Raw genomic sequence first — 26,887 nt, forward strand, 5'->3', positions numbered from 1 at the left:
TATATGTTTTGTTTTTTTCTTTCCTTTTTGGAAATTTGAAATGGATTTTACTATGTCTGATAGGATGTCAATTAGGTCTTAAATGTGTAGTTTTAAGGAGGAAACATTTTCCCTTTTTTTTTGTGTAAAAAGGAAATTGAACTTTTCCCTGTTCTTTTTAAAAAATTGTTTTTCTTTTTTTTAAAATAAATAGAAATAATTCTTTTTGAATATACTGGTTGTGTTCACAACTTTCTTTATGCCTAAAAAGTCCAACTGAACCCACATTTTTTCTTTTGAGGTCTTTTATGTGAAGGTCCTTTTATTTCCTTTTTTTTATTTTTCTTCCTTACTTCCCCTTTTCCCTGTCAATATTTACTGTTGGGTTATTTTCATTTAAAGTTCTGATGAAATGAAAACACTTTAGTAGTGCTAGTTTGCTTCCCCTGATAAGTTTTCTGATTTATTGGTTATAGCATTGAAGACATAAATCGTATAGTTCAGGTGCTAAACCATATCAGCACATTCCATATAGAAACCTCAACAGGCACCAGGGGCTGCAAAGAAGAAGCGAGAGGATCACAAAGGCTCAGAAAACCCAGTATGACATGACTGCTTTATACACAGAAGGCCAGGCTCTCTCAGTGCTTCTGTTATTTTTAGTAGATGATGTCTATGTCCTATAAATACACTTCATCAGGAATATACATGGCTGAAGCTACGCACACAGATCCTGTAGTCAGAGAGGCCTATGAGCTATCCCACGATTATATTGGTTATGTGACAGGGAGAGTCACGGGACCAGCACCTTCTCCAGCGGCCTGTGCATTGCGTTTTGCAGGCGATGAGCTTGTGGAAAAGTTTCCCATCTTTTTCAAGCGTTGGCCTCGAGTCTTTAGAGGTGTTACAGAAGACACAGCCTGTGACCTCCTTATTCAGACAATAGATGACAACATGAGAGAATTCTGGGACCGACAAAAGAGACAGACAGGATATCCACTTGACATACCGTGGAGCATGGTCCTATCTGTCTATGTCCTAGCTGGTCAAATGGCCATCCACTGCAAAGAAAATGGGATGGAGAAGGTTCTGGAACCTTTGGCTGAAAGAGTTGGCCACTACATGGAGGAAAATATTTGCCCTGTAATTAGGGCAAAAGACGGATGGGTGAGTACTAGCTGGACTGAGTTAAAGGGAATCTGTCGTGTAAGGAGAAATAAAGGTACTGCTATTGTCATCTATTTTCTGACGATATTTATGCTTATCCTTCATCTTTACTGGCTGCATACTTTTTCAGGGTCAGTGATGTGCTAACTACTAAAGCCAACCCGATGGTCAAGCCACAAGCATTTTTAAATGAGAGCAACTATTTTTCTTATGACAGGTTCCCTTTAAATGTATTTGCACACATACTCTTTAGTTCAATTTGTGTTCTAAAATCAGCACAGCGGATGGTACTTATATTCAGTGAGAATTGTCCCTTGTGCTGCTGGCTGCTGTTTTAGTTGAAACCCGAAGTCCTCTTTCTTTCCTCAGTGGTCCCTCTTAGACCTCTTTCACACTGGAGGCGTTTTTCAGGTGCTTTAGCACTAAAAATAGCACCTCTAAAGCGCCTGAGAAAAGCTTTCAGCTGCAAGGGCTTTAATTAATCAGACCTTTAAAAAAAAGTGTTGTGTATTCTTCATTGTATGTGTAGCTGTGGTCACAGCAGAGGTATGCCCTTTGTCTGCAACCTTCAAGCGAAAAAGAAGTCACTTATCCCAGAAATTTAGGAAATATGCTGGTGGTCTTGAATTAAAGCACATATTTCAAATATAGGGCCAAAAGAGAGAGCAATCTCCCTGCAAGGTGGGCTGCCTACACAGTAGAGTACTAGAGACGAATACAGAGGTTGTAGACCCACCTAAACAGGGAGGTACTAGCGCCAAGCCAGGTAGGAGAGGGAGATGCGAGTAAGCTTTGAGGGGGTGGGGATTGGGGTTACACACTGTGCACAGTGCACTCTGTACATGACTTACTCCTGAACTCTGTCCTTTGTACGTAGTGTAATCCTGAACTCTACACTCTGTATGTAGCATACTCCTGAACTCTGCACTCTGTACATAGCGCAACCCTAAACCCATAGCACATTCCTGAACCCTGCATGCTGTATGTAGTGCACCCCTAAACCCTGCACTTTGTACATAGCGCACCCCTGAACTCTGCACTGTGTGCATAGGGCATCCCTGGCACTACACTCTGTCGTAACACACTCATGAACTCTGAATCTAACTTGAAAATAAAATTCATTGAAAACAAATTTAGTTTAACAACCCTGCCTTAAAGTCTGTTGCTCAGGCACTACTATTTGTGCTTGTGTGTGTGTGTTGGGTGTCACTATGTCACATAGGCTTCCGATGGACACTACAAGTGACCCACTGAACACTGCTGTTGTCACCATTAGGAAATCAGCACAGAGAAATGCCATGCAGACATTGCTTAAGTGTATGCATGTAAACAGGAAGGGGCTGCAAAAAAATGGATACAACAAATAATAAAACAGAGATTAAATTTTTTTTTTATTACTTGAGCATCTATTTATCAACGTTTTCACCCAAGATTTACACAACTTTCACCCAACATTAACTAATTTTTTTAATATGAAATTACATGTGAAAAATAGGTGAAGTTTTGTTTAAAACATTGATAAACAGACCCCTAAATGTTATTCGGTTTGGGTTTAAGTTGTCTATGTATAAAAAGTTAGCTGAATAAATATAACACAATTAAATTAGTCCATTGAAACTTGCTATATTTTGTGTAATATAATTAATCATGTAAGATCATAAATGCCATCTAGTGGCCATAGTTCAATAAAAATACCTCCGTCAAAAAACAGCAACATTATGGCCACTAGACGGTGCTTGTGATCATATGAGATAATTATATTACACAGAATACGTCAAGTTTTGTTGGAGTTGTACTGTGTGTCACATTCATTCACCAAATCTTTTATAGTGTTAAGGTAAAGGGATTTTAGGTGTTAATGGTAGTGGAGGGTTAAGTGTGCAGGATCCAGGTAAGGCACATCTCCCATCTGTCCAAGATCCCATGGAACTGTCTTTTCTTGCAACAAAATCTCATGGGTTCAGGACACATCCGGATGCCTGGTGCTGGAACGCTTGATCTAGCACCCAGTACCTGATCTATGCTGGTGGTGACCTCCTACCCTACAGGATCTTTATAGTTACTAGCACTGATGTCATCCAGAAGGGAAGCAGCATGGGGAACAGAGAAATAATACAGGTAAGGGTCTGCTGAACCAATACTTGTGGGGATCAATGCTAGGAAAGGTGGTCTAATGCTGGAGATGAGGAATAATGCTGGGGGGTTGGAATACAATGCTTGGGGGTAATTCTAGCCCCTACTGACCACCAGTGCTTAGGAAGACTTCTTCCTCCCACTGACACTCTTGCCTATCTGTATCCAGAGATGCTCTGCCCCTACAATCAACTTGCAATCAACCTAGCCTATATCACAAGCTTGCTGCTTTGCTAAGCATATTTACATGTGATCTCTTTGTGTTTTTCCCCTCTCCAGGTGGGTTTCACCGAACGGTACCATGAAAAGGAAAATGTGGAGGGCAAAGTGTTACAGATATGCTTAGCTGTTCTCATAGCACTGCTGGCTCTATTACTGACTCACTGTCTGTGGAAAAGAAAGATGGCATCACTTTGATTTCTGGCTGCTGGACACATCTGCATACTGCTCTTGGGTGGATGCGTGGCAACTCTACATCTAGTAAACGTTGCGCAATGACTGGTTTTTACTCTAGTGAAAAACAAAGACCAGCTCTATTTTGTCCATTTTTTAACCAGCTCATTTTCACTTTTAACTTTTTGTTAATTATTTATTATGACAATCCTGATTACACACTTGTTTTCCTCTACCGTCATTACAGTACAACTATAATGCAGTTATATAATGGCTAATACTATTTTCCTTTAACTGAGCCATGTTTCACACATGACCTTGTGCCTTGTGTTATCACTAACTTGAAATGCTTGAAAATCTAGAAATACAGTGGCTTGAAAAAGTTTCATACCCCTTGAAATGTTCCACATTTTGTCACGTTACAACCAAAATTGTAAATGTATTTTATTGGGATTTTATGTGACAGACCAACACAAAGTGGCACATAATTGTGAAGTGGAGGGGAAATGATAAATGTTTTTCATTTTTTTTTACAAATTAATATGTTAAAAGTTTGGCGTGCATTTGTATTCAGCCCCCCTGAGTCAATACTTTGTAGAACCACCTTTTGCTGCAATTACAGCTGCAAGTCTTTTTGGGTATGTATCTACCAGCTTTGCATATCTAGAGAGTGACATTTTATGCCCATTCTTCTTTGCAAAATAGCTCAAGCTCTGTCAGATTGGACAGAGAGTGTCTGTGAACAGCAATTTTCAAGTCTTGCCAGTGATTGGATTTAGGTCTGGACTTTGACTGGGCCATTCTACCACATGGATATGCTTTGATCTAAACCATTCCATTGCAGCTTTGGCTGTATGTTTAGAGGTGTTGTCCCTGCTGCAAGGTGAACCTCTGCCCCAGTCTCAAGTCTTTTGCAAACCCTAACAGGTTTTCTTCTAATGCCACGTACACACGACCAGACTTTTTGAGGGACTAGGTCCGACGGTCTTTCCGACTGACTTTTGGCAGAGTTCCGACGCACTTTCCGAATGAGCAGACTTGGCCAAACACAATCACACCAAAGTCCGACGGATTCAAACGTGATGACGTACGACCGGACTAGAATAAGGAAGTTCATAGCCAGTAGCCAATAGCTGCCCTAGCGTCGGTTTTTGTCCATCGGACTAGCATACACACGAACGGTGGAAAAATTTAAAACGTTCTATTTCTAAAGTCTGCTGGATTTTTGGCAAGCAAAGGTCCGATGGAGCCCACACACAATCGAATTGTCTGATGGACTCGTTCCATCGGACCTTTGCTGTCAAAAAGTCTGGTTGTGTGTACGCAGCATAAGATTGCCCTGCATTTGGCTCCATCCATCTACCCATCAACTCTAACCAGCTTCCCTGTCCCTGCTGAAGAAAAGCATCCCCACAACATGATGCTGCCAACACCATGTTTTACATTGGGAATGGTGTGACGTGTAGTGTTGGTTTTCTGCCACACAGCATTTTGCTTTTAGGTCAAAACGTTAAATTTTTTCTCATCTGACCAGAGCACCTTCTTCCACATGTTTGCTGTGTCCCCCTCATGGCTTCTCACAAACTGCAAATGAGACTTTCTTTCAACAATGGCTTTCTTCTTGCCACTCATCCATATTGCCAAGATTTGTGGAGAGTACAACTAATAGTTGATCTATGGACAGATTCTTCCACCTGAGCTGTGCATCTCTGCAGTTCTTTCAAAGTTACCATGGGCCTCTTGACTGCTTCTCTGGTGAATGCTCTCCTTGCCTGGCCTGTCAGTTTAGGTGGATGGCCATGTCTTGGTAGGTTTACAGTTGTGCCATACTCTTTCCATTTTCAGACAACGGATTAAAGAGTGCTCTGTGAGATGTTTAAAGCTTAGGATATTTTTTTATAACCTCATCCTGCTTTAAACTTCTCCACAACGTTATCCCTGACCTGTCTGGTGTGTTCCTTGGCCTTTATGATGCTGTTTGTGCACTAAGGTTCTCTACCAAACCTCTGAGGACTTCACAGAACAGCTGTATTTATACTGAGAATAAATTACACACAGGTGGACTCTATTTACTAATTAGGTGACTTCTGAAGGAAAGCGGTTCCACTAGATTTTAGTTAGGGGTATCAGAGTAAAGGGGGCTAAATACAAATGCACGCCACACTTTTCAGATTTTTTTTTTTTTAATGTTGAAACCCATTTATCATTTACCTTTTACTTCACAATTATGCGTCACTTTGTATTGGTCTATCACATAAAATCCCAATAAAAGACATTTACATTTTTGGTTGTAACATGGCAAAATTTGGAAAATTTCAAGGGGCATGAATACCTTTTCAAGGCACTGTATATAATTTTACCATAAAGGGAAACTATAATTTTGGGTCAACTTTATTTTGTTTTTTTCATTGAGTTTGCTTTTTCTCTCTCTCTCTATCTATATATACTGTGTAGCACCCTCTACCTCAGGTAGGATGTGCTAAGGTAGTTGTTTTGTTTTTACAGCCAGTGCAGGTAAAGTTAAACAGGCCTAGCAGTGAGTTTTTTGATCTGGGGGCTGGGAGTGGTTTGAGAGTAGCAGCAGGTGACTGACATGTGGCTTCATCTCTCTGGTTTTCAGAAGGTTCTTAAATAGAGGTGGGGATAGAGGATTAGAGAGGCATGGGGTGTATCTGGGAGCCCTAACCAATCCCCAACTAGGATTGACAGGGGGTAGGCCTTCTATATATACTCAGGGTCAGCATGCAGGAGGAGGAGTTGTCAGGTGGAAAAACTAAGAAATGGAGTGTTAGGCTGTCAGGACCATTGAGGGAGCCCCCTTTCTGGGGGGGGAGGGGGTGACCTTGGACCAGGAGCTCGGGAGCTGGGAAGGAACCCAAACAAAAAGTGTCCTGAACAGGAGCAGGAGAAGGACAGCGGGGAACATTGCTGGGCAAGTTGTCAGGAGGGATCCATTCCGGGGTCGGTGAGTGACAGGCACCATGAGAAGATCTGGGAGAGACATGCTAGGAGTGGATGTAGAGCCAGAGGAAGAGTCTGTGATGTTGCTACAAGTTTCTGAGGCCAGGAGGGTTGGCAGAACTTGCTCAGGACTGACTGGGATCAGTAGTCCACCAAGATTAAGCTAGCACAAAAAGTACTCTTTCATCGCTATTGGTTGCTACACCAAAGGGGACTGCAGACCCCTGCCAGCAAGTGACGGCAAGTGACGGATATTGAACATTTAGGGCTTATTCAGAGTGAGGCCTAACCATGTGCTAGCTGTGCAAATAATCTAGGATTGTACAGTAGAGAAATTGGAGTTTACTCAAGTGCTGGAGTATGGAGCTTTAGAGACTGCCGATATAGATTCAGAATCCTTTGTTCAACGTAGCAAGATCAACTATCTGGGTGTAGCACCCTGATGTTTAGGCATTATTGCTAGCAAATTTACCTGCCAGGTATAGTTACCTTGGCCAATTGATAGGAGATCAATTGATTCCACCCTAATTCTGGAATTGCTGCACTTCTCTCTTCTGTCACTAGATAGCCGGGTATCTGATAGCATTAGATAAGACAAGCGCATTGCAAGGACAGATTAGGAATAGATGGGGTATCTCAGCCAATGGGCAGGGATCTTCTTGTTTCCCTTGGCCTGCTGGGAGAGCCTATTTATTTGGGTGAGGTCAGGTGATCAGGGTTCTGTGCCACCTGAACTGCTGTCTGGGTAGACGTGTGTTGTACTACCCCGAGGTGCTAGGTCAGAGCCTGAGGCCTATCCAGACATCTGGCTGCTAGGCTGTCTGAGAACCTTTCCAGAAGAATGAAAGCAGCGCAGGGTTGGGACTGCAGTCTTGCCAGCCTGAGAACCTGTCATGGTTGGAGGTAGAGGGGAAGCTGTCACCACTAAGGGACCATCCACCTTGGTACCAGGGACCACCGTGAGTAGCTAAAGCAAGTACCAGAGCAGTATTCTCACCAACTGGAGACGGTGAAGAATTGGGAAACTTCAGCAGGTGTCAAGCCAGGGACCCGGCCAATGGAGGTGATGCTTGCAGAGCAGTTTTGTGTGCCAAGCCAGAGACCGTGCAGGGATGCAGGGTTGACGGTTAGGGAAGATACTCAGTGAGAAGATTGGAAGAGCTCAGGAGATCCAGTGACAGTGGATCGGCGGGTCTGGGTGATAGACTGGGAGCTTAGTTGACTGAAGATCTAAAAGGAAATTGTGGAGGAAGTGAAAGAGTTATTTACAACCTTTGTTAAAAACCATTCAAGATTGTTGCCATAGGAGACAGCATGTCTACACATGCAGATGTGGTGTACGGCTGGGTGCCTTTCCCTGCATGGCTGTTTACCTCTAGAAGTCTCTGAGTCTGCTAATTAACATTGCAACTACTAAAAGGTGTCCTGGCCCTAACTCTCTCTCCCACAGTTCTGTTCAAGAGAAAATAAATCTCTTTGCATTCAAGAAGTGTCTGGAACCCATTAATCTACATTGCATTAAACCCACCATGCCCCATGACTCTACACAGAAGGATGTCTGCTATCCCTAACTCTGGAGGTCACCATTAGGCCTAGAGAGGCTCAGGACTTGGCTACATGGGCATCCCATGTCCCTTTTCCCTATCCAAGTTAAATCCCTCAATAAACATCAAAAACAAGCTCATGGGCTGTTCATTGTCTGGGAATGTAAGACTGGAAGTAAATGCCAGGCTGAGCATTGTGACAGGTGGAACTACTACACTCAGTGACCCCACGGGGGGCACTGCTACAACTCTACAGTATATATACACACTCATGGTGGGCCAAAAGTAGGTCTACATTACAAAAATGTTCTGTCTTCTGTCTTCCAACATTATGGTGCCCGTCTTCATTTTGCTTAGTCGGTGCAAAGTCACCTTGACAAAATCTTCCCCCAGAGTCAGACTGGGTGATGTGACAGGCATCAACTGACTTCCCAACAAATTACGAATTGACATGGACATGCTAACCTGAACTTTTGTGTTAGTCTGTGTCACAGCATTAGGGACAGTATCCAGGAATGTTGCTGCTGTTGTTGATGGAGGACATTTTGAGCACCTAAGGGACTAAACAGTGTCACAGTGTTGGGGACAGCTTCTAGGAATGTTGAACCCAAGAGATGAAACATTACCCCATCAGTACGGTATACCTACTTTTGACCATATAGTTATCAATACCTGTAAAGTAAAAGAAATAGAAAATAAATGAAAAATAAAAAATAGGAAATAAAATTAACTGAGTTATGTATACCAGCATTTTGGCTCACCCTATATATATATATATATATATATATATATATATATATATATATATATAGTGATAGAGCAAAGCATCTTGGGGCATGTAGTTCAGACTGCTGGGATTTCCCCTTTAGTTGAACTATTTGGAACTACAGCTACCAGACAGCTGGGCAGAAAGAACAGACTGCTGGGAAAGCCTGTAAAAGGGTTGGTCTAGGCTTGGATCACTCTCTTGGGACCCTGGCCTGGATCTGCATGCAGGGTCTCTCTGTCTGGGAGTGCTGTGGCCAATATTGAATGCAAAATCAGTCAGCGCAAAACAAAAACTTTCTGTTTAAAGTATAAGTAACGGAGCAGCTGAACACTAAAGGTAAATATAACAAAAACCTCAAAGAAACATCATAAACAGAGCAGTGCAGCGCTGAAACAAACCCCCCTATTTGTACTATATAAAGTCTCTCGAGATAAACAACAACATAAAAAGGAAAATGATACAAAGTGAATGAACAGTCTATGATGGTACTGATCGACAATCCTTCATTCTTCTCAGTGGATAGAATGCATACTGATATCCCTAATCACCAGAAAACAGGTGCTCCCACCACCAGACAGTCAAACCGCTCACCTTAACCACTTGCTTACTGGGCACTTAAACCCCCCTCAGTCCCAGACCAATTTTCAGCTTTCAGCGCTGATGCACTTTGAATGACAATTGCGCGGGCATACAACACTGTACCCAAATGAAATTTTTATCATTTTTTTCCCAAAAATAGAGCTTTCTTTTGGTGGTATTTAATTACAGCTCGGAGTTTTATTTTTTGCTAAACAAACAAAAAAAATGCAAAAAAAAATAAAAAATCATGTTTAATAGTTTGTTATAAAATGTTGCAAACGGGTCATTTTTCTCCTTCATTGAAGTGCGCTGATGAGGCGGCACTGATAGGCTGCACTGGTGGGCACTGATGGGCTGCATTGGTGGGCACTGATAGGCTGCATTGGTGGGCACTGATAGGCTGCACTGGTGGGCACTGATAGGCATAGTTAAGGCGGCACAAATAGGCACAGATAAGGCAGCACCGATGGGCACAGATAAGGCGGCACTGATGGGCAAAGATGGGCACATAAGATGGCACGGATGGGTGGCACGGATGGGTGGCACGGATGGGCACTGATAGGTACCACTGATAGATGGGACTGATGGGCACTGATAGGTGGCTCTGATAGGTGGCACTGCTGGGCACTGATGGGCGGCACTGCTGGGCACTGGTAGATGACACTGATGGGCACGGATATGTGGCACTGGGGTGCAGCACCTTTGTTAAGGCAGATTGTGGGCACTGCTGGGTGGCACTGTGGGCACTGCTGGGTGGCACTGCTGGGTGGCACTGTGGGCACTGCTGGGTGGCACTGTGGGCACTGCTGGGTGGCACTATGGGCACTGCTGGGTGGCACTGACGGGGGCACTTACTTTTTTTAATGTGGCACTTGCAGGGGGCAGGTGGGCACTGACAGGGGGCAGGTGGGCACTAGCAGGGCTGGCCGTGATCGAGACTGATGCCCCGATCACGGCCGCCGGTGATCGGCTTGTTTTTTTTCTCCTCGCGCTGTCAGCGCGAGGAGGAATAATAGCCGATTACCGGCTCCGTTATATCACATGATCAGCTGTCATTGGCTGACAGCTGATCACGTGATAAGGGGTTGGGATCGACCCCTTGCAGGGATCGGTGATCAAGCGAGTCTCGTAGACTCGCCGATCACAGAGCGCGCCACGCGCGCCCCTCAGGGGGCGCGCAGGCCGCTCGTGCACGGGACGACGTCAATAGATGTAGTCCCGGAAAAGGAGATCCGCGCTGTAGCCGTCATTTGACTATAGCGCGGATCTCAAGTGGGTAAAGAATTGACCCCTGACTGAACAGATAGGTCAAATGGAGCATTCACCACTGCCAGTGGTCATATACCAGGATTCAGGTGGATCAAAAAGATGTAACTCAGCTCCTTTGGATATCACAGCGTTGTCATCAATGATGGCTCAAACTCCCCATATGGACATTATAAAATAGAAAAATATATATAGTGCAGACCGTATAGATAAAAAAAAACTAGTTTTATTGCCAAAAGACAGGTACTCACATACAGAGCACTGCAACTAGTGCTGGACTATAAGCATGGATGAACGAAGTTCACTTAAACAATGCAGTAAGGTGGTTGCAGTGACATTCCAGGGTCCTCCCGCACGTGTATCGTCCTAAACGGGACTTCATCAGCTTCATCTGCTGTGGCCAAGTCACAGCCTTTGCAAGAAGAGTCACCACGTGTATCCTTGGGGCCTCTGCAGACAGCACTGCCTTACTGTCCAACAGCGGCCTGGAGGCCGCATCTGCTCTATCTAAATTATGCTGAAGCTGATCCAGGTGGGCCACGGCGCGGTGCGATGGACGTCGGACACCATCCCCTGAGCCAGGAACCTGAAGGAGAGCCTGTAAAGGCACTATCCTCAACCACCAGCATCATCAATTACAGTATCGGTGAGTGGGCACCTACTCATCCAGTTACATAGACACTGTATACAGGCACCATTGTTCCTCATTCACATTGCTGTTACTTGTAGTACAACAGAATACAGTGCCTTAAGTTAACCATCACAGTGATCACTCTGCACTCAAACAACACAGGAAGATTCTGTCTTTTTTACTTGTTAAAGCTAAACCAGTTGAATTGCTTTGCTCTGCCATTCAGTATCTATTCCAATACAACTCTCTTAAGTGCTAGCTGAAGACCAAAGAACTTCATTTCTGTAACACAGGAATACACCTCCCCCCCATCCCCATCCTAATGCCGTGTCCACACGGCCGGAATTTCTGATGGAAACGGTCCAATGGGAGCTTTTCAACTGATTTTCCGACCGTGTGACTGTGTATGCCCATCGGTCTTTTTCTGTCGGCATTTCTGATGGTCTTTGGAGTAAGAGCCGGTTCTTAATTATTCAGACGGAAAACCTTTCTATCGGATTTTTCGATCGTGTGTATGCAATTCCGACACTTCAAAATTCTGACGCATGCTCAGAAACAATTTGACGCATGCTCGGAAGCATTAAACTTCCTGTTTATAGTGGTGTCGAACATGTTGTATTTTGCGGTGTTATTGGCCATCGGAATTTGGTGTGACCGTGTGTAGGCAAGACATTTTGAGCGAAATTCTGTCGGAATTCCGACGGGAAAACCATCAGAGCTTTTTCCAACGAGAATTCCGATCATGTGTATTGGGCATAAGGGATTTCTTTTGCTGTGCTCATAGAGCCTGCATTTGTCTAGAACTCTCTGAGGGAGCAGGTTAAATTCCACAATGTATAACAGTTTGCTGAATGTTATGACACTTCATTTATTGCTTGCGCCTGTGGGTTGAGGTACAGAAGGGAGTGTTCTGCCATAGTTAATAGTCATTCCCCTGTCCTTCTTCTGCCTGTTCATATAGGCCACATATGATTACCTAAGGGCTGTCAATGTCTCATTATTCTTTATATTTGATTACCCGACATGATTCACTGCTGTGGCTGTTTTATCACCGATGATATTTTGCCTGAAGTATTTCTATGGGATGTAAGTTTATGTTGTTCACCTTTAACTGCCTTTAACACATTAGTAAACAAAGCTTATTGGTTCATCACCTGGTAGTGTGTCTATTTAATCCTTGTTAGTGACAGAAAATGTCTGAACCCAGGGTGTCAGAGGACTTGCAGGGTCGGGGCAACCAGTGGGATACTAATTCAACCAGCGGACCTCAGGGGGGTAGCGCTATATATATATATATATATATATATATATATACACACACACACACAGTATTTCAAAAAAGTGAGTACACCCCTTACATTTTGTGTGGCCACCATTATTTTCCAGCACTGCCTTAACCCTCTTGGGCATGGAGTTCACCAGAGCTTCACAGGTTGCCACTGGAGTCCTCTAACACTCCTCCATGAGGACATCACAGAGATGGTGGATGTTAGAGACATTGCACTCTTTCATCTTCCATTTGAGGATGCCCCACAGATGCTCAATAGGGTTTAGGTCTGGAGACATGTTTGGCCAGTCCATCACTTTTGCCCTCAGCTTCTTTAGCAAGGCAGTGGTCTTCATGAAGGTGTGTTTGGGGTCGTTATCATGTTGGAATACTGCCCTGCAGCCCAGTCTCCGAAGGGAGGGGATCATGCTCTGATTTAGTATGTCACAGTACATGTTGGCATTCATGGTTCCCTCAATAAACTGTAGCTCCCCAGTACCGGCAGCACTCATGCAGCCTCAGACACTCCCACCACCATGCTTGACTGTAAGCAAGACATACTTGTCTTTGTACTCCTCACCTGGTTGCCGCCACACACAGTTGACACCATCTGAACCAAATAAGTTTATCTTGGTCTCATGAGACCACAGGACATGGTTCCAGTAAGCCATGTCCTTTAGTCTGCCTGTTTTCAACTAACTGTTTGCATCATCTTTAGAAGAGGCTTCCTTCTGGGATGGCAGCCATGTAGACCAATTTGATGCAGTGTGCAGCGTATGGTCTGAGCACTGAGAGGCTGACCCCCCTCCCCTTCAACCTCTGCAGCAATGCTGGCAGCCCTCATATGTCTATTTCCCAAAGACAACCTCTGGATATGACGCTGAGCATGTGCACTCACCTTCTTTGGTTGACCATGGTGAGGCCTGTTCTGAGTGGAACTTGTCCTGTTAAACCGTTGTATGGTCTTGGCCATTGTGCTGCAGCTCAGTTTCAGGGTCTTGGCAATCTTCTTATAGCCTATGTCATCTTTATGTAGAGCAACAATTATTTTTTTCAGATCCTCAGAGAGTTATTTGCCATGAGGTGCCATGCTGAACTTCCAGTGACCAGTATGACAGAGTGAGAGAGATAACACCAAATTTAACACACCTGCTCCCCATTCACACCTGAGATCTTGTAACACTGACGATTCACATGGCATTGGGGAGGGGAAAAGGACTAATTGGGCCCAATTTGCACATTTTCACTTAGGGGTGTACTTACTTTTGTTGACAGTGGTTTAGACATTAATGGCTGTGTGTTGAGTTACTTTGAGGGGACAGCAAATTGGCACTGTTATACAAGCTGTACACTCACTACTTTACATTGTGGCAAAGTGTCACATTTCTGAAAATTTCTTCAGTGTTGTCACATGAAAAGATATAATAAAATATTTTAAAAAATGTGAGGGGTGTACTCACTTTTGTGAGATTCTGTAGCTAGGCACATAACCTTTAACCATAACCTTTAACCACTTCAGCCCCAGGAGGATTTAACCACTTCCTGACTAGGCCATTTTTTTGCGATAGGGCACTGCGTTGCTTTAACTGACAATTGCGTGGTCGTGCGACGCTGTACCCAAACAAAATTACGTCCTTTTTTTCCCACAAATAGAGCTTTCTTTTGTTGGTATTTGATCACCTCTGCAATTTTATTTTTTGAGCTATAAACAAAAAAAGAGCGACAATTAAAAAAAAAAATACCGTATTTATCGGCGTATAACATGCACCCTTTTCCCCTTAAAATCAGGAGAAAATCGTGGATCCCCCGCCATTTCTAACCTTCTCTGCCATTCTCGGTGGCTTTTGGCTATTTTCGGCCGCACTTAGCCGCTCTCGGCGGCTTTCGGAAATTGAAAACCGCAGAGAACTGGCGAGTGCGCCCGAAAATAGCTGAGAACGGCCGAGTGTGGCTGAAAATAGCTGAAAGCCGCCAAGAACGGCCGAGAGCTACCGAGCACCGCCGAGATATACAGGCCATCCGCTCTGTATCTCGGCTGCACCATTTTTAAATGGCAAAGATGCTGACAAGACTGCAAATGACTGACAAGGCTGCAAATGACACTGATAAGGCTGCATTGATGGCCATTTAAATGTAAGTTTTTTTCTTAAACTTCCCTCCTAAAAGTTTTTTTCTTTTAAATTCCCTCCTAAACTTGGGGTGCATGTTATACGCCGGTGTAGGCCATATCAGCTAAGGCGGAGAAGGGTTCAGATATATGGTGGTGCTTTTTGAAAAGCTGACCAGTGTGGGATCTTTTTTTGTTGATTCCAGGATGACGACTGTTCTGCACATTAATGTAGGACATTTCCAGCATAAACAAAATCATTGTTTTATAGATCCTAGACCTGGATGCTTAGTTTAATTTTAAAGTGGTTCTAAAGACCCTTTTACATGGGGGTTCCATCTGTATGTTTTTCATCCATCCATTGACAGATGAAAAACAGACACCAATTAATTTCTATGGACAAACGTATGTAAACTGATGCGCGTCCATTTACAACTGCGTCCATTCACTTGTGGTTCTTCAAACAGAATGGCTAACATCCAGATCTGTTGAAATGGAACGTATGGATGATTGAACGGATGATGCCAGTGTGAAATTGGCTCAACATTTTTACCTTAAATGGGGAGTCTGCTCTAACACTAAAATCGCTACATCTACTGGCAGCCACAATCTAATGCCCCGTACACATGATCGGAAATTCCACCAGCAAAAGTCAGATGAGAACTTTTGGTCGGAAAATGCGATCGTGTGTATCCTCCATCGGACTTTTGCTGGCGGAATTTCGGCCAGCAAAAGATTGAGAGCAGGTTCTCAATTTTTCGGTCAGAAAAAGTTCCAAACGGAAATTCCGATCGCCTGTACAAATTCCGATGCGCAAAATTCCTATGCATGCTCGGAAACAATTTGACGCATGCACGGAAACATTGAATTTTCTCGGCTCATCGTAGTGTTGTACTTCACCGCATTCTTGACGGTTGAATATTCAGAGAACTTTTGTGTGACGTGCGTATGCAAGCCAAGCTTGAGCGGAATTGGCTGGAGTTACACTTAAAAAATTTACCTGTTCCGACTTTCATACAGATTCAAACTACAACCTACAGACCCTATCTTGTTTGTAACCCTGGGAACGCCTGCTGTATGTATACATACCTTTTTTGAAGCCGCTCCAGTCCGGTCTCCAGTGACAGAAGCACAACGGCTGTGAAGTGAATGGGAAGTGACGTCACCTATAGAGTTACTATGGGGCTTCCGTCGTCGGCTGCCTCCTCCACAGCAAAGCTGCCGCTGACAGCTCAGTATGGGACCATACCAGATCGGCTTCAGAAAAGGTGTGTATAGCGATATATTCTTCACAGGGCTAGATAGGTTAGTCTTAGATCGTGGCTGCCCATAGATATCGAGATTTTAGTGTTAGGGTGGGCTTCCCCTTTAATGCATAAAAATGCATAAGTATTTGTATTGTCCCATTGACCCTTTTATACTTATCTGAGTCCTACCTCAATCCAGCACTGTGCCCATCTGCAGAAGCTCTCTCTGCTCACAGTGGCAGCAGGGGGAGCCAATGGTCAATCAGATCCTGTGGGCAGAAGATGGGCGGGCATAACTGAGCCACCCTGTGTGTGTCAATAGATGCACAAAGCCTGGCACAGGTGCGCCACTATAGGAAGTCTTCCTATAGTGATGCACTGAGAAGAGTAGGAACCTGGAATGCCGGCAAGGGACTCCAGAAAAGGGGGTTTGGGGCCCCCCTGTGCAATACCATCGCACAGGGCAGGTAAGTTTAACACATTTGTTGTTTTCCAAATTAGCCTTTACAAACGCTTTAACCACTTACTGCCACACGGGGATGTAGTCCCTTTTTTGAAGAGGGATATCTCGGTAACTGCAGTAGCTGCTGCCACAACCGAGGTATCCATCTCTTCAGGCGGCGGTTTGGTAAACAATAATGGTGGTCTCTGCGGTGCATTTGCCACCCCCCCCCCCCCCGCCACTCTCCCGTGCCCTCCGCAGCTTACCGGAGCCGTCGGCAGCGACGGAGACGATCGGGACCTGTCACTTCCTTGGTATGGAGACAAGTGAGGCTAAGATGGACCCCACACGTCTCCATATCGTAGCAGGGCAGGGCAACGTCAAAAGTCACTTCCACCCACACCTCTTAAAGGCACATTTTTTCAATGTCATTTTTTCAAATTACAATTTTTTTTTTTATTCCTTTAAGTCCAAATGTGACATCTGAGACCCCATATCTCATATTTAAGAGGTCCTGTCAACCTTTTTTCTATTACAAGGGATGTTTACATTCCTTGTAATAGGAATAAAAGTGACCCATTTTTTTTTTTAAAACAGTTTAAAAATAAATAAGAATTTTTTTTTTTTAAAGCGCCCCGTCCCGACAAGCTCACGCACAGAAGCGAACGCATACTTGAGTAGCACGGTGGTCAAACCACACATAGTTACATAGTTAGTCAGGTTGAAAAAAGACACATGTCAATCAAGTTCAACCACACACAAAAAAAAAAATTAATAATAATATCATACAATCCCATATACCCAATTCTATACCCACGGTTGATCCAGAGGAAGGCAAAAAAAAACAGCAGCGCATGATGCAATTAACTTTACCTATAAATGTTAGTACCCAGTTATATTATGTACACTTAGGAAATAATCCAGGCCCTTCTTAAAGCAATCGAGTGAGCTGGCCATAACCACCTCTGCAGGGAGTCTATTCCACATTTTCACAGCTCTTACTGTGAAGAAACCTTTCCGCATTTGGAGATGAAATCTCTTTTCCTCTAGACGTAAAGAGTGCCCCCTTGTCCTCTTTGTTGACTGTAAAGTGAATAACTCAACACCAAGTTCACTATATGGACCCCTTATATTTTTGTACATGTTGATCATATCCTCCCTTAATCTTCTCTTATCAACAAAGAATAAATTCAGTTCCTCTAATCTTTCCTCATAGCTGAGTTCCTCCATGCCTCTTATCAGTTTGGTTGCCCTTCTCTGCACTTTCTCCAGTTCCCCGATATCCTTTTTGAGAACTGGTGCCCAAAACTGAATGGCATATTCCAGATGAGGTCTTACTAATGATTTGAACAGGGGCAAAATGATATCTCTCTCTCTGGAGTCCATACCTCTCTTAATACAGGAAAGGACTTTGCTCGCTTTGGAAACCGCAGCTTGGCATTGCATGCTATTATTGAGCTTATGATCTACCAAAACCCCCAGATCCTTCTCCACTATGGATTCCCCCAGTTGGACTCCCCCTAGCATGTATGATGCATGCATATTCTTAGCCCCCAAGTGCATAACTTTACATTTATCAACATTAAACCTCATCTGCCACATAGTTGCCCAATTAGACAGAGCATTGAGGTCGGCTTGTAAATTGGAGACATCCTGTAAGAAAGTTATTCCACTGCATAACTTGGTGTCACCTGCAAACATGGAAATGTTACTTTTAATCCCAGACCCAATATCATTTATAAAGATATTAAAAAGTAAGGGTCCCAGCACTGAACCTTGGGGTACACCACTGATAACCTTAGAACATTCAGAATAAGAATCATTAACCACTACTCTCTGAATTCTGTCTTTTAGCCAGTTTTCTATCCATTTACAAACTGATATTTCCAAACCTGTAGACTTTACCTTACACATGAGCCGTGTGTGCGGAACTGTATCGAACGCTTTTGCAAAATCCAAGTATACCACGTCCACCGCCACCCCTCTGTCCAAGGTTTTACTTACCACCTCATAAAAAGAAATCAGGTTTGTCTGACAACTTCTGTCTTTCATGAATCCATGCTGTCTGTTACTTAAAATATTTTTTTCCTGCAAGAACTGGTCTATGTGGTCTTTTATTAATCCCTCCAGTATCTTCCCAACTATAGAAGTTAAACTAACAGGTCTATAGTTACTTGGTAAAGACTTTGTTCCCTTTTTAAATATAGGCACCACATTGGCCCTGCGCCAATCCAGTGGTACTATTCCTGTCATTAATGAGTCCCTAAAAATTAGATACAATGGCTCTAAAATTACAGAGCTCAATTCTTTTAGGATCCGAGGGTGAATGCCATCAGGTCCAGGTGCTTTATCCATCTTTATTCTGTCCAAATATGTCTGGACCATATCAATTTTGAGCAATTGTGGATTTGGGGCACATGTGAGATATCGCCGTGATTGTTAGAGCGTGAGCAATAATTCTAGCTCTAGACCACCTCTGCAACTTAAAACATGCAACCTGTAGAATTTTTTAAATGTCGCCTATGGAGATTTTTAAGGGTAAAATTGTGGTGCCATTCCACGAGTGGGTGCAATTTTGAAGCATGACATGCTGGGTATCAATTTACTCGGCGTAACATTATCTTTCACAATATAAAAATAAATTAGGCTAACTGTTTTCTTTTTTTTTTCCAATAAAAGTGCGCTGTAAGACTGTTGCGCATATACAGTGTGACAAAAAGTATTGCAATGACCGCCATTTTATTCTCTAGCGTGTTCGGAAAAAAATATATAATGTTTGAGGGTTCTAAGTAATTTTCTTGCAAAAAAAGTGTTTTTAACTTGTAAACACAGAGTCTGAAAAAGTGGCCCGGTCCTTAAGTGGTTAAGCTATTAACATGTTAGTCTCAGATTTTAATATTGGAAGGACATACAATATAATATGCAGAGAAGAATTTCTAAACCAGACAACCAGAACAATTTTTTTGTTCTTGATAAAGTAGAGAAATGTTGGAGACTCTGGCATGTTTTCACTGCAGCATCCCCAAAGAGGAGATTTTCCCTCGCTACCTGTCCTGCTGAATGGTGGTGGGTGCCCTATTCTGCATGACACCATCAAATAGACAGTAAAAGAGAAAAAATCTTCTAAATATGGGCATAGAGAACAACAAAACCCAAAAGAATGTCCAAACCTTCTGTCCGCTATAAAACTGAAAATAAAAGTATTTTTAGCTGGGGCTGGGCTTTAAAGTGTATATCCAGCCAAAAAAGGAAAATTTAAAAGCTGCAGCTTAGCCAAGGTGGATCGTTTTAAGAGAATGCTCAAGTGTGAACCTAGCGTTAATAAGATTTATGCTCTCTTCCTGCTCCAGTAACAACAGATTTACTAGATAGGAAATGAGGGTAAATCCGCAACAAGGACACAGACAGCAATAACAAACTTTCAGGGATTCTGGCCTTCCCCTGCTTTGTTTAATATATATATATATTTCTATCTGCATGGCAAGGCTTGTTTACACTGTGGGGGTTATTTACTAAAGGAAAATCCACTTTGCACTGCAAGTGCACTTGGAAGTAAAGTCGCTGTAGATCCGAGGGGGACATGCAAGGAAAATAAAAAAACAGCATTTTAGCTTGCACATTATTGGATGATAAAATTAGCAGAGCTTCCCCTCATTTCAGATCTACCCCTTAGATTTAAAGCGACTGCATTTTCAAGTGCACTTGTAGTGCAAAGTGGATTTTCCTTTCGTAAATAACCCCCTATGTGTCTGTTGAACTGCATTGATATGCACAGATTAATGCAGGCTCAATGCAAGGACACATAGAAAAATAGGATTTTTATAACAGCTTACCTGTAAAATCCTTTTCTTTTGAGGTACATCACGTGACACAGAGACTCAGTAATTTTCAACACAGAGTTCTTTGGTCTCGGGGGAACCCCTGTTAAAAATTAGAAATCTACAACTCATGTGATGGTCAGTGGGAAGAATGGTCCTTACATTTGTGGTCATTTGGAAGAATTACCTCCTTACAGATAGCTAAAAAGATCAATGGTGTGAGTGGGAACATATCTGAGAGGCAGAAATTGCCCAATGCTGAAGGAATCCCTAGCAACCTCTGGAGGAACCCTAGGGTTCCACGGAACCCTGGTTGAGAATCACTGGGTTATAGGGTATCACTAGGTGATTGGACACTGGCACACCCTAGACAGGAAGTTCAATCCCCCATATAACCCCTCCCCCTACTGGAGGTACCTCAGTTTTGTAGCAAAGCAATATAAGTGTATTAGAAGAGGGGAGGGACCTCTGTGTCCCGTGATGTACCTCAAAAGAAAAGGATTTTACAAGTAAGCTGTTATAAAAATTATATTTTCTTTCTCGTACATCACGGAACACAGAGACTCAGTAATTACTGATGGGATGTCGCAGAGTAATGCTATCTGAGAGGAGGGAAACCACACAACATAGGGTGTAATCAGACCTGAGGACCCTGTACCGCTTCCTGCAGCACACTACGCCTAAAGGCGATGTCCTCATGCCTTCTCACATCCACCTGATAAAATTTGGTGAATGTATGGACTGATGACCAGGTTGCAGCCCTGCAGATTTGAGCCATGAAGGCCTGGTGATGCACCGCCCACGAAGCACTACTAGCCCTAGTGGAGTGCACCTTGATCTGAAAAGGCTGAATCTTTTGCTTCAAACCATAAGCTTGAACAAGTACTTGTCTAATTCATTTAGCAATGGTAGATTTTGATGCTGCCTGTCCTCTCTTAGGACCCTCTGGCAATACGAACAAAACATTTGTTTTGCGAACCTGAGCAGTTGCTTCCAGATAGGCTTTGACTGATATCACTACATCCAAAGAATGTAGTGACTTCTCTTCCATAGAGCAGGGATTTGGAAAAAAGGAGGGCAGAACAGATGAAAACCTGAGACCACCTTTGGTAGAAAACTAGGATGAGGGCGTAACACCACTCTATCCTTGTGCATTATCAGATACGGTTCTTTACAAGAGAGGGCCGCTAATTCTGATACTCTTCTGGCAGAAGAAATGGCCACCAGAAAAATGAATTTCCTTGTCAACAGAACTAAGGGAATTTGATGTATCGGTTCAAAAGGCTGCTTCTGTAAAGCTGACAGAACCAAATTCAAATCCCAGGGGTTCAGAGGCGCCCTAACTGGAGGATTAAGGCGTGTTACCCCTTGTATAAAGCTTCGGACCAAAGAGTGCAAAGCAAGTGGACGTTGAAACAGAACCGATAAGGCCAAGACTTGGCCCTTGATGGTATTCAAGGCCAGTTTAATCTCTAGCCCATTTTGCAGAAATTCGAGGATTCTGCTTATGACATATTTTCTGGGGTGCCAACCCCTGGATTCACACCAGGAGACATATGCTTTCCAGACTCTGTGATAAATAATTCTGGAAGCTGGCTTTCTTACATTAATCAAGGTAGTTATCAAAGGGCCCGAAAGCCCATGATTCTTCAGAATGTGGGTTTCAATAGCCAAACCGTTAAATTTAGCGTTTGTAAGGTAGGATGGAATACTGGTCCCTGGGATAGCAGCTCTGGATGGGTCGGTAGGGCCCAAGGAGAGCCTATCGCCATCTTCACTATTTCTGCATACCAAGCTCTTCTGGGCCACACTGGGGCCATCAGAAGCACCGACTTCTTCTCCTGCCTTCTCCTGCAAAGAAGTCTTGGCAGTAGAAGAATAGGAGGGAATACATAAATCAGAGAGAACTGATGCCATGGAGTTACCAACGCATCTGTACCGCATGGAAGAGGATCCCTCATTCTTGACACAAAGTTGCGACCTTGTTGTTGAACCTGGACGCAAAGAGATCTACATCCGGAACCCCCCATCTCTGGCATATGGCCATGAAGACATCAGGGTGAAGAGACCATTTCCCTGGGACTAACTGCTGGTGGCTCAAGTAGTCCGCCTGCCAGTTCTCTACCCCCGGAATGAAGACTGCCGATATGCATGGCACATGTCTTTCTGCCCATATTAAGATCTGGTTTACTTCTCCCTGAGCTGCACGACTCTTGATGCCCCCTTGGTGATTGATATAAGCCACTGCTGTGGCATTGTCGGACTGGATTCTGACAGAGCAACCCTGCAACCTGAGTGTCCAGGCTTTTAGGGCTAGATACACCGCACGGATCTCCAGAATGTTGATGGGTAAGGCCCTCTCGGTCTTGGACCATCTCCCTTGGACAGTCGACTGTTCCAGGACTGCCCCCCAACCTAAAAGACTGGCATCTGTTGTTACCACTGTCCAGGTAACTGGTAAAAAGGATTTCCCTTTACACAGATTTTCAAGTATCAACCACCAGCTGAGGCTCTGACGCGTTGTAGGGGACAGATGCATCGCAAAATCTAACGCCTGAACCTTCTTGTTCCAGGCTGATAGGATACTGTTTTGCAGTAGCCTTGATTGAGACTGAGCATCCATCTTCCCCAACAACCTCATACAAAGACGACTAGAAGGACCCTTCTTTGCTCTGACTACCTGAATCAGTTCTCTTATAGCACTGATCTTTGCTTGGGGTAGGAATACCCTCTGCTGGGCTGTATCTATGACCAGACCAGACCCAAATACTCTAGTCTTCTTACTGGTTTTAAAGAAGACTTCTCTAAGTTGAGAACCCAACCTAGGCATTCCAGGTAGTTGATTGTGGTGACCATATTTCGGTCCAGGCGGGCTACCGACCGGTCTATCAAGAGCAAGTTGTCTAGGTATGCTATTATTGTTATACCTTGGGCCCTTAATCTGGCCAGAGGAGGGGCCAAGATCTTTGTAAACACCCGAGGTGCAGTAGCTAGCCCGAAAGGCAGAGCTACAAACTGAAAGTGGCGTTTTTCTACTTCGAAGCGCATGCATTTTTGATGAGCAGGGAAAATAGGTACATGCAGGTATGCATCCTTGATGTCTATTGATGCCAGAAGTTCTCCTCCTTGTAGGATGGAGACTACCAATCGGATCGAATCCATGCGAAAGGACCGGTTTAGATCTTTGAGATCTAGAATGGGTCTGACATCTCCTTTTGGCTTTGGTACTGTGAAAAGGTTTGAATAAAACCCCATTCCCTGCTCTTGCATGGGAACTTCCATGATAACTTTTTGTGACAATAGTCGCTCCAACGCTAGAAGGAGAGACTTCTTTTTCTCTGGGTACATTTGATTTGAGGAACCGAGGAGAAGGGAATTCTCGGAATTCTAGTTTGTAACCTAGAGTTATTGTGGAGACCATCCATTTGTCCTGAAATTCCTCCTGCCAGAGCCCTGAGAACTTTAGTAGTCTTCCTCCCACTCGAGTGGGAGGTCTTAGCGTTTTGTTTTGAAGACCTTCTCCCCAAGGACTTCTTTTGTCCCTGGGGTTGACTCTGAATTTTAAACTTTGAGCCTGGCGGAGGAGGTCTTCGTGACTGGAGGTTGATGACCCTGGCACTGGAGAAAGCGACCGTTTAAAGGAGGGATGTTTACTCCTTTTCTTGACTGGTAAAAGGGTGCTTTTCCCACTAGAGACCCTTTGGATAAAATTGTCCAAATCCTCTCCAAACAGTTTTGCATCACAAAAGGGAAATCCCGCCAGGAGTTTCCTACATGGTGACTCGGCTGACCAATTTTTCAGCCATAAGATTCTACGCATGTGTACCAATCCAAGGGTAAGGTGAGAGGTCTGAAGGATACAATCTCTGATACCATCAACAGCAAAACACAAAGCCGATGGTAGGTTAGCTAACCCCCGGGCTTGCTGTTCAAGTAAAGGTTTAAGCACCGGTTTAATATGGTCTCTCAAATATTGACAGACTCCAATTGCTGCCACTGCAGGTTGTGCTACTGAACCTGCCAAGGAGAAAACATTTTTTAATAGGAATTCCATTTTATTATCAGTTGGATCCGTAAGAATCTGAGCGTTGTCGACAGGACAAGTCAGGCTTTTGTTTATGGAGGAAATGGCGGCATTAACTGCTTAGGAAATTTTTCCTCCATAGGATAAAGTGTAGAAAACTTTTTAGGAGGAAAAAAAATGTTTATCTGGGTGATCCCACTCAGAATAGATAAGCTTTTCCAGCAAACCATGAACAGGAAAAGCATGTGCAGTTTGAGGTTTCAGTGAACCCAGAGAAGAAGTGGGTTCTTTAACTGACTCAGGTACAGGTAACTTAAATGTGGAACAGACAAATCCAGCAAGAATTTGCACCAATATCTTCTCATCCTGAGAAGCTAAAGAGGGCCCTTCTCCACTACATTCCTCAGAAGTGGAATCATCAGTTTCCTCCCGATCCTCTGGGGGGGATTCTTCTCCTTTATCCCAGAGTTCCTCACTCTGAGGATTCTGGGTGACAGAGGGGGGCCTAGTACGTTTTCTTCCACTGAGTGAAAATGCGATTAAGGCCACTAATCTTTCCTCTAAACCGTTTATGGTTGAGGAAAAAAACCTCCTGTGTAATATACACAGGGGCTGAAGTGCCAGAAGCAGCTGCAGCCCCTGACCCCGACGGCTCTCCCTGGCCAGCCTCCCCGGGTCCTGCAGGGGGGGAAGTTGCTGCAGAGGGGGGGTCCTCAGAGCCTGAAGGGGACCCCTTAGAACCCCTATTCTTCGGGGTACTTGTACCTCTTCTACCCATAGTGCAAAGCAACAAAAGGTAGAGGTACCACAAAAAAATGCACTAACTGCTGAGCACTGTAGTTCAGCAACTGCTGCTGCTACCAAGACTCAGTCTGATGCCTAAGTAAATGCTGCCTGGAAATGTCTTCCACACTCACATGCGCCTGTCAGCTCTGTGTCCCTCCATAGGCTGTGTGCATCTGAAAAAGAGTGCACTTTAAAGCCTGTGTAGCCTAGTGCTCTGCCCCCCCCCCTCCTCCGACCACTTCCTCAGAGGAGAGGGAAGGGCCGGTGGATGTGAAACCGCTGTAATGGCAGCGGCGAACGGCGGTGGGTGGTGCCGTATGTTACCGCTCTCTGCCCAGGCCTGTTTCAGTCCCCTAATCCATGGAGGGAGAATCCCAGAAAGAAAAAAAACCCTTACCTTCATCCTTCCTGGAGCATGGCTGGAGGAGCATAGAGCGTGGACACCAAGCAGACAGTCGGGCATGAAAGGTATGTGCTCTTGGCAGCCCCCGGTGGCAAATATAGGCATAGCATACATTTACTTAAAAGGAGAAAACCTCCTAGAATTAGAAAAATTTTAACTACTTTGACCTACAGGTAAGCCTAGATTAAGGCTTACCTGTAGGTCCAAGAAATATCTCCTAAACCTATATGGTTTAGGAGATATTTGCCCGAAGACAGGCACCGCTGTCTACGGTGCATGCTCCGTAGACAGCGGCGCGCAGGCGCACTGAGCGCGCCATTCTCAACGACGGAGCTGCTGCGCATGCGCGGGAGTGACGTCATCGCGGCTTCGCCGAATGACAGCGGCTGGGCTGCGAGACCCCACCAAGAAGATGGATGCGCCGGACTACAGGGGACAGCGGTGACTTCGCTGGCTCCTGTGTCAGGTAAGTGACACATAATGGACTACTATGCAATGCATAGTAGTCCATTATGCTTTGCCTTTGCAGAGAATGAAAGAGGAAGTAAACTCATCAGGGTTTACTTCCTCTTTAAGGAGTCTCCCTTACCTTATCCAGCTGCAGGGTCTGAATAACAGACCCAATCTTCACCTCTCACGGTGGGCTCCGTTAGTAAAAAATCCTTCAGAGACTGGGGCCCCCTTGAATAGGGGGATCCGCAGTTCTGGGCCTGTAAAGCACCCTGCCAGGAATATGGCTGAAAAAAAACAAATACTGGATCCCAGGGTCCAGCTCTCTAAAAAGAGAAGCGTTACAGGTAAAACCTTGTTTCTTCGGACATGAGGCCCGGGTACCATCCAATTCGGCCTGGAAAAGACACTTTGAATGGATTTGGTTGCGTAGCTGGCCCCAGTAAGGATATTCCAGCGGAGCTCAGCACAGCACACCTTTATTTGTGACCAACACCAAAGACACTGGCGAAAAAACTGAGGTACCTTCAGTAGGGGGAGGGGTTATATGGGGGATTGAACTTCCTGTCTAGGGAGTGCCAGTGTCCACCTAGTGATATCCTATAACCCATCAGTAATTACTGAGTCTCTGTGTCCTGTGATGTACGAGAAAGAAACAACTTTTTCTACCTGCCCTGTTTACACCATAATGCTGCAATGGAATGCATTGTGGTGCACTGATTAAAAATGTAGATATGCTACATTTTTATGCAGTGCAACACACCTCACTGCATGTCATTGCACTGCATAGAATTTAATTGAATGCAATTTTGTGACACATCAATCATGTTAAAAAAAAGGGGGGCGGAGTGTGGTTCGGTGAGATGCAATGCCATACCTCTCAACATTTTGAGATGGGAATGAGGGACACCTACTAACAAA

The 26,887-nt window shown here is 44.2% G+C and overlaps 1 protein-coding gene across 1 annotated transcript; it reads left to right on the forward strand.

The window, feature by feature from the left end:
* The first annotated feature begins 671 nt into the window (after nucleotides 1–671).
* Nucleotides 672–3,934, forward strand: LOC143988314 (bcl-2-related ovarian killer protein homolog A-like). The gene is made up of 2 exons (XM_077487781.1): nucleotides 672–1,146; nucleotides 3,559–3,934. Exons 1-2 carry the CDS (start codon nucleotides 688–690, stop codon nucleotides 3,694–3,696), a joined length of 597 nt encoding a protein of 198 aa, XP_077343907.1. The 5' UTR covers nucleotides 672–687; the 3' UTR covers nucleotides 3,697–3,934.
* The last annotated feature ends 22,953 nt before the right edge of the window (nucleotides 3,935–26,887 follow it).

Source organism: Lithobates pipiens, unplaced genomic scaffold (assembly GCF_037356315.1).
Source record: "Lithobates pipiens isolate NorthernLeopardFrog02 unplaced genomic scaffold, aLitPip1_a1.2 Scaffold_1, whole genome shotgun sequence".
NCBI classification, from domain to species: Eukaryota; Metazoa; Chordata; class Amphibia; order Anura; family Ranidae; genus Lithobates; species Lithobates pipiens.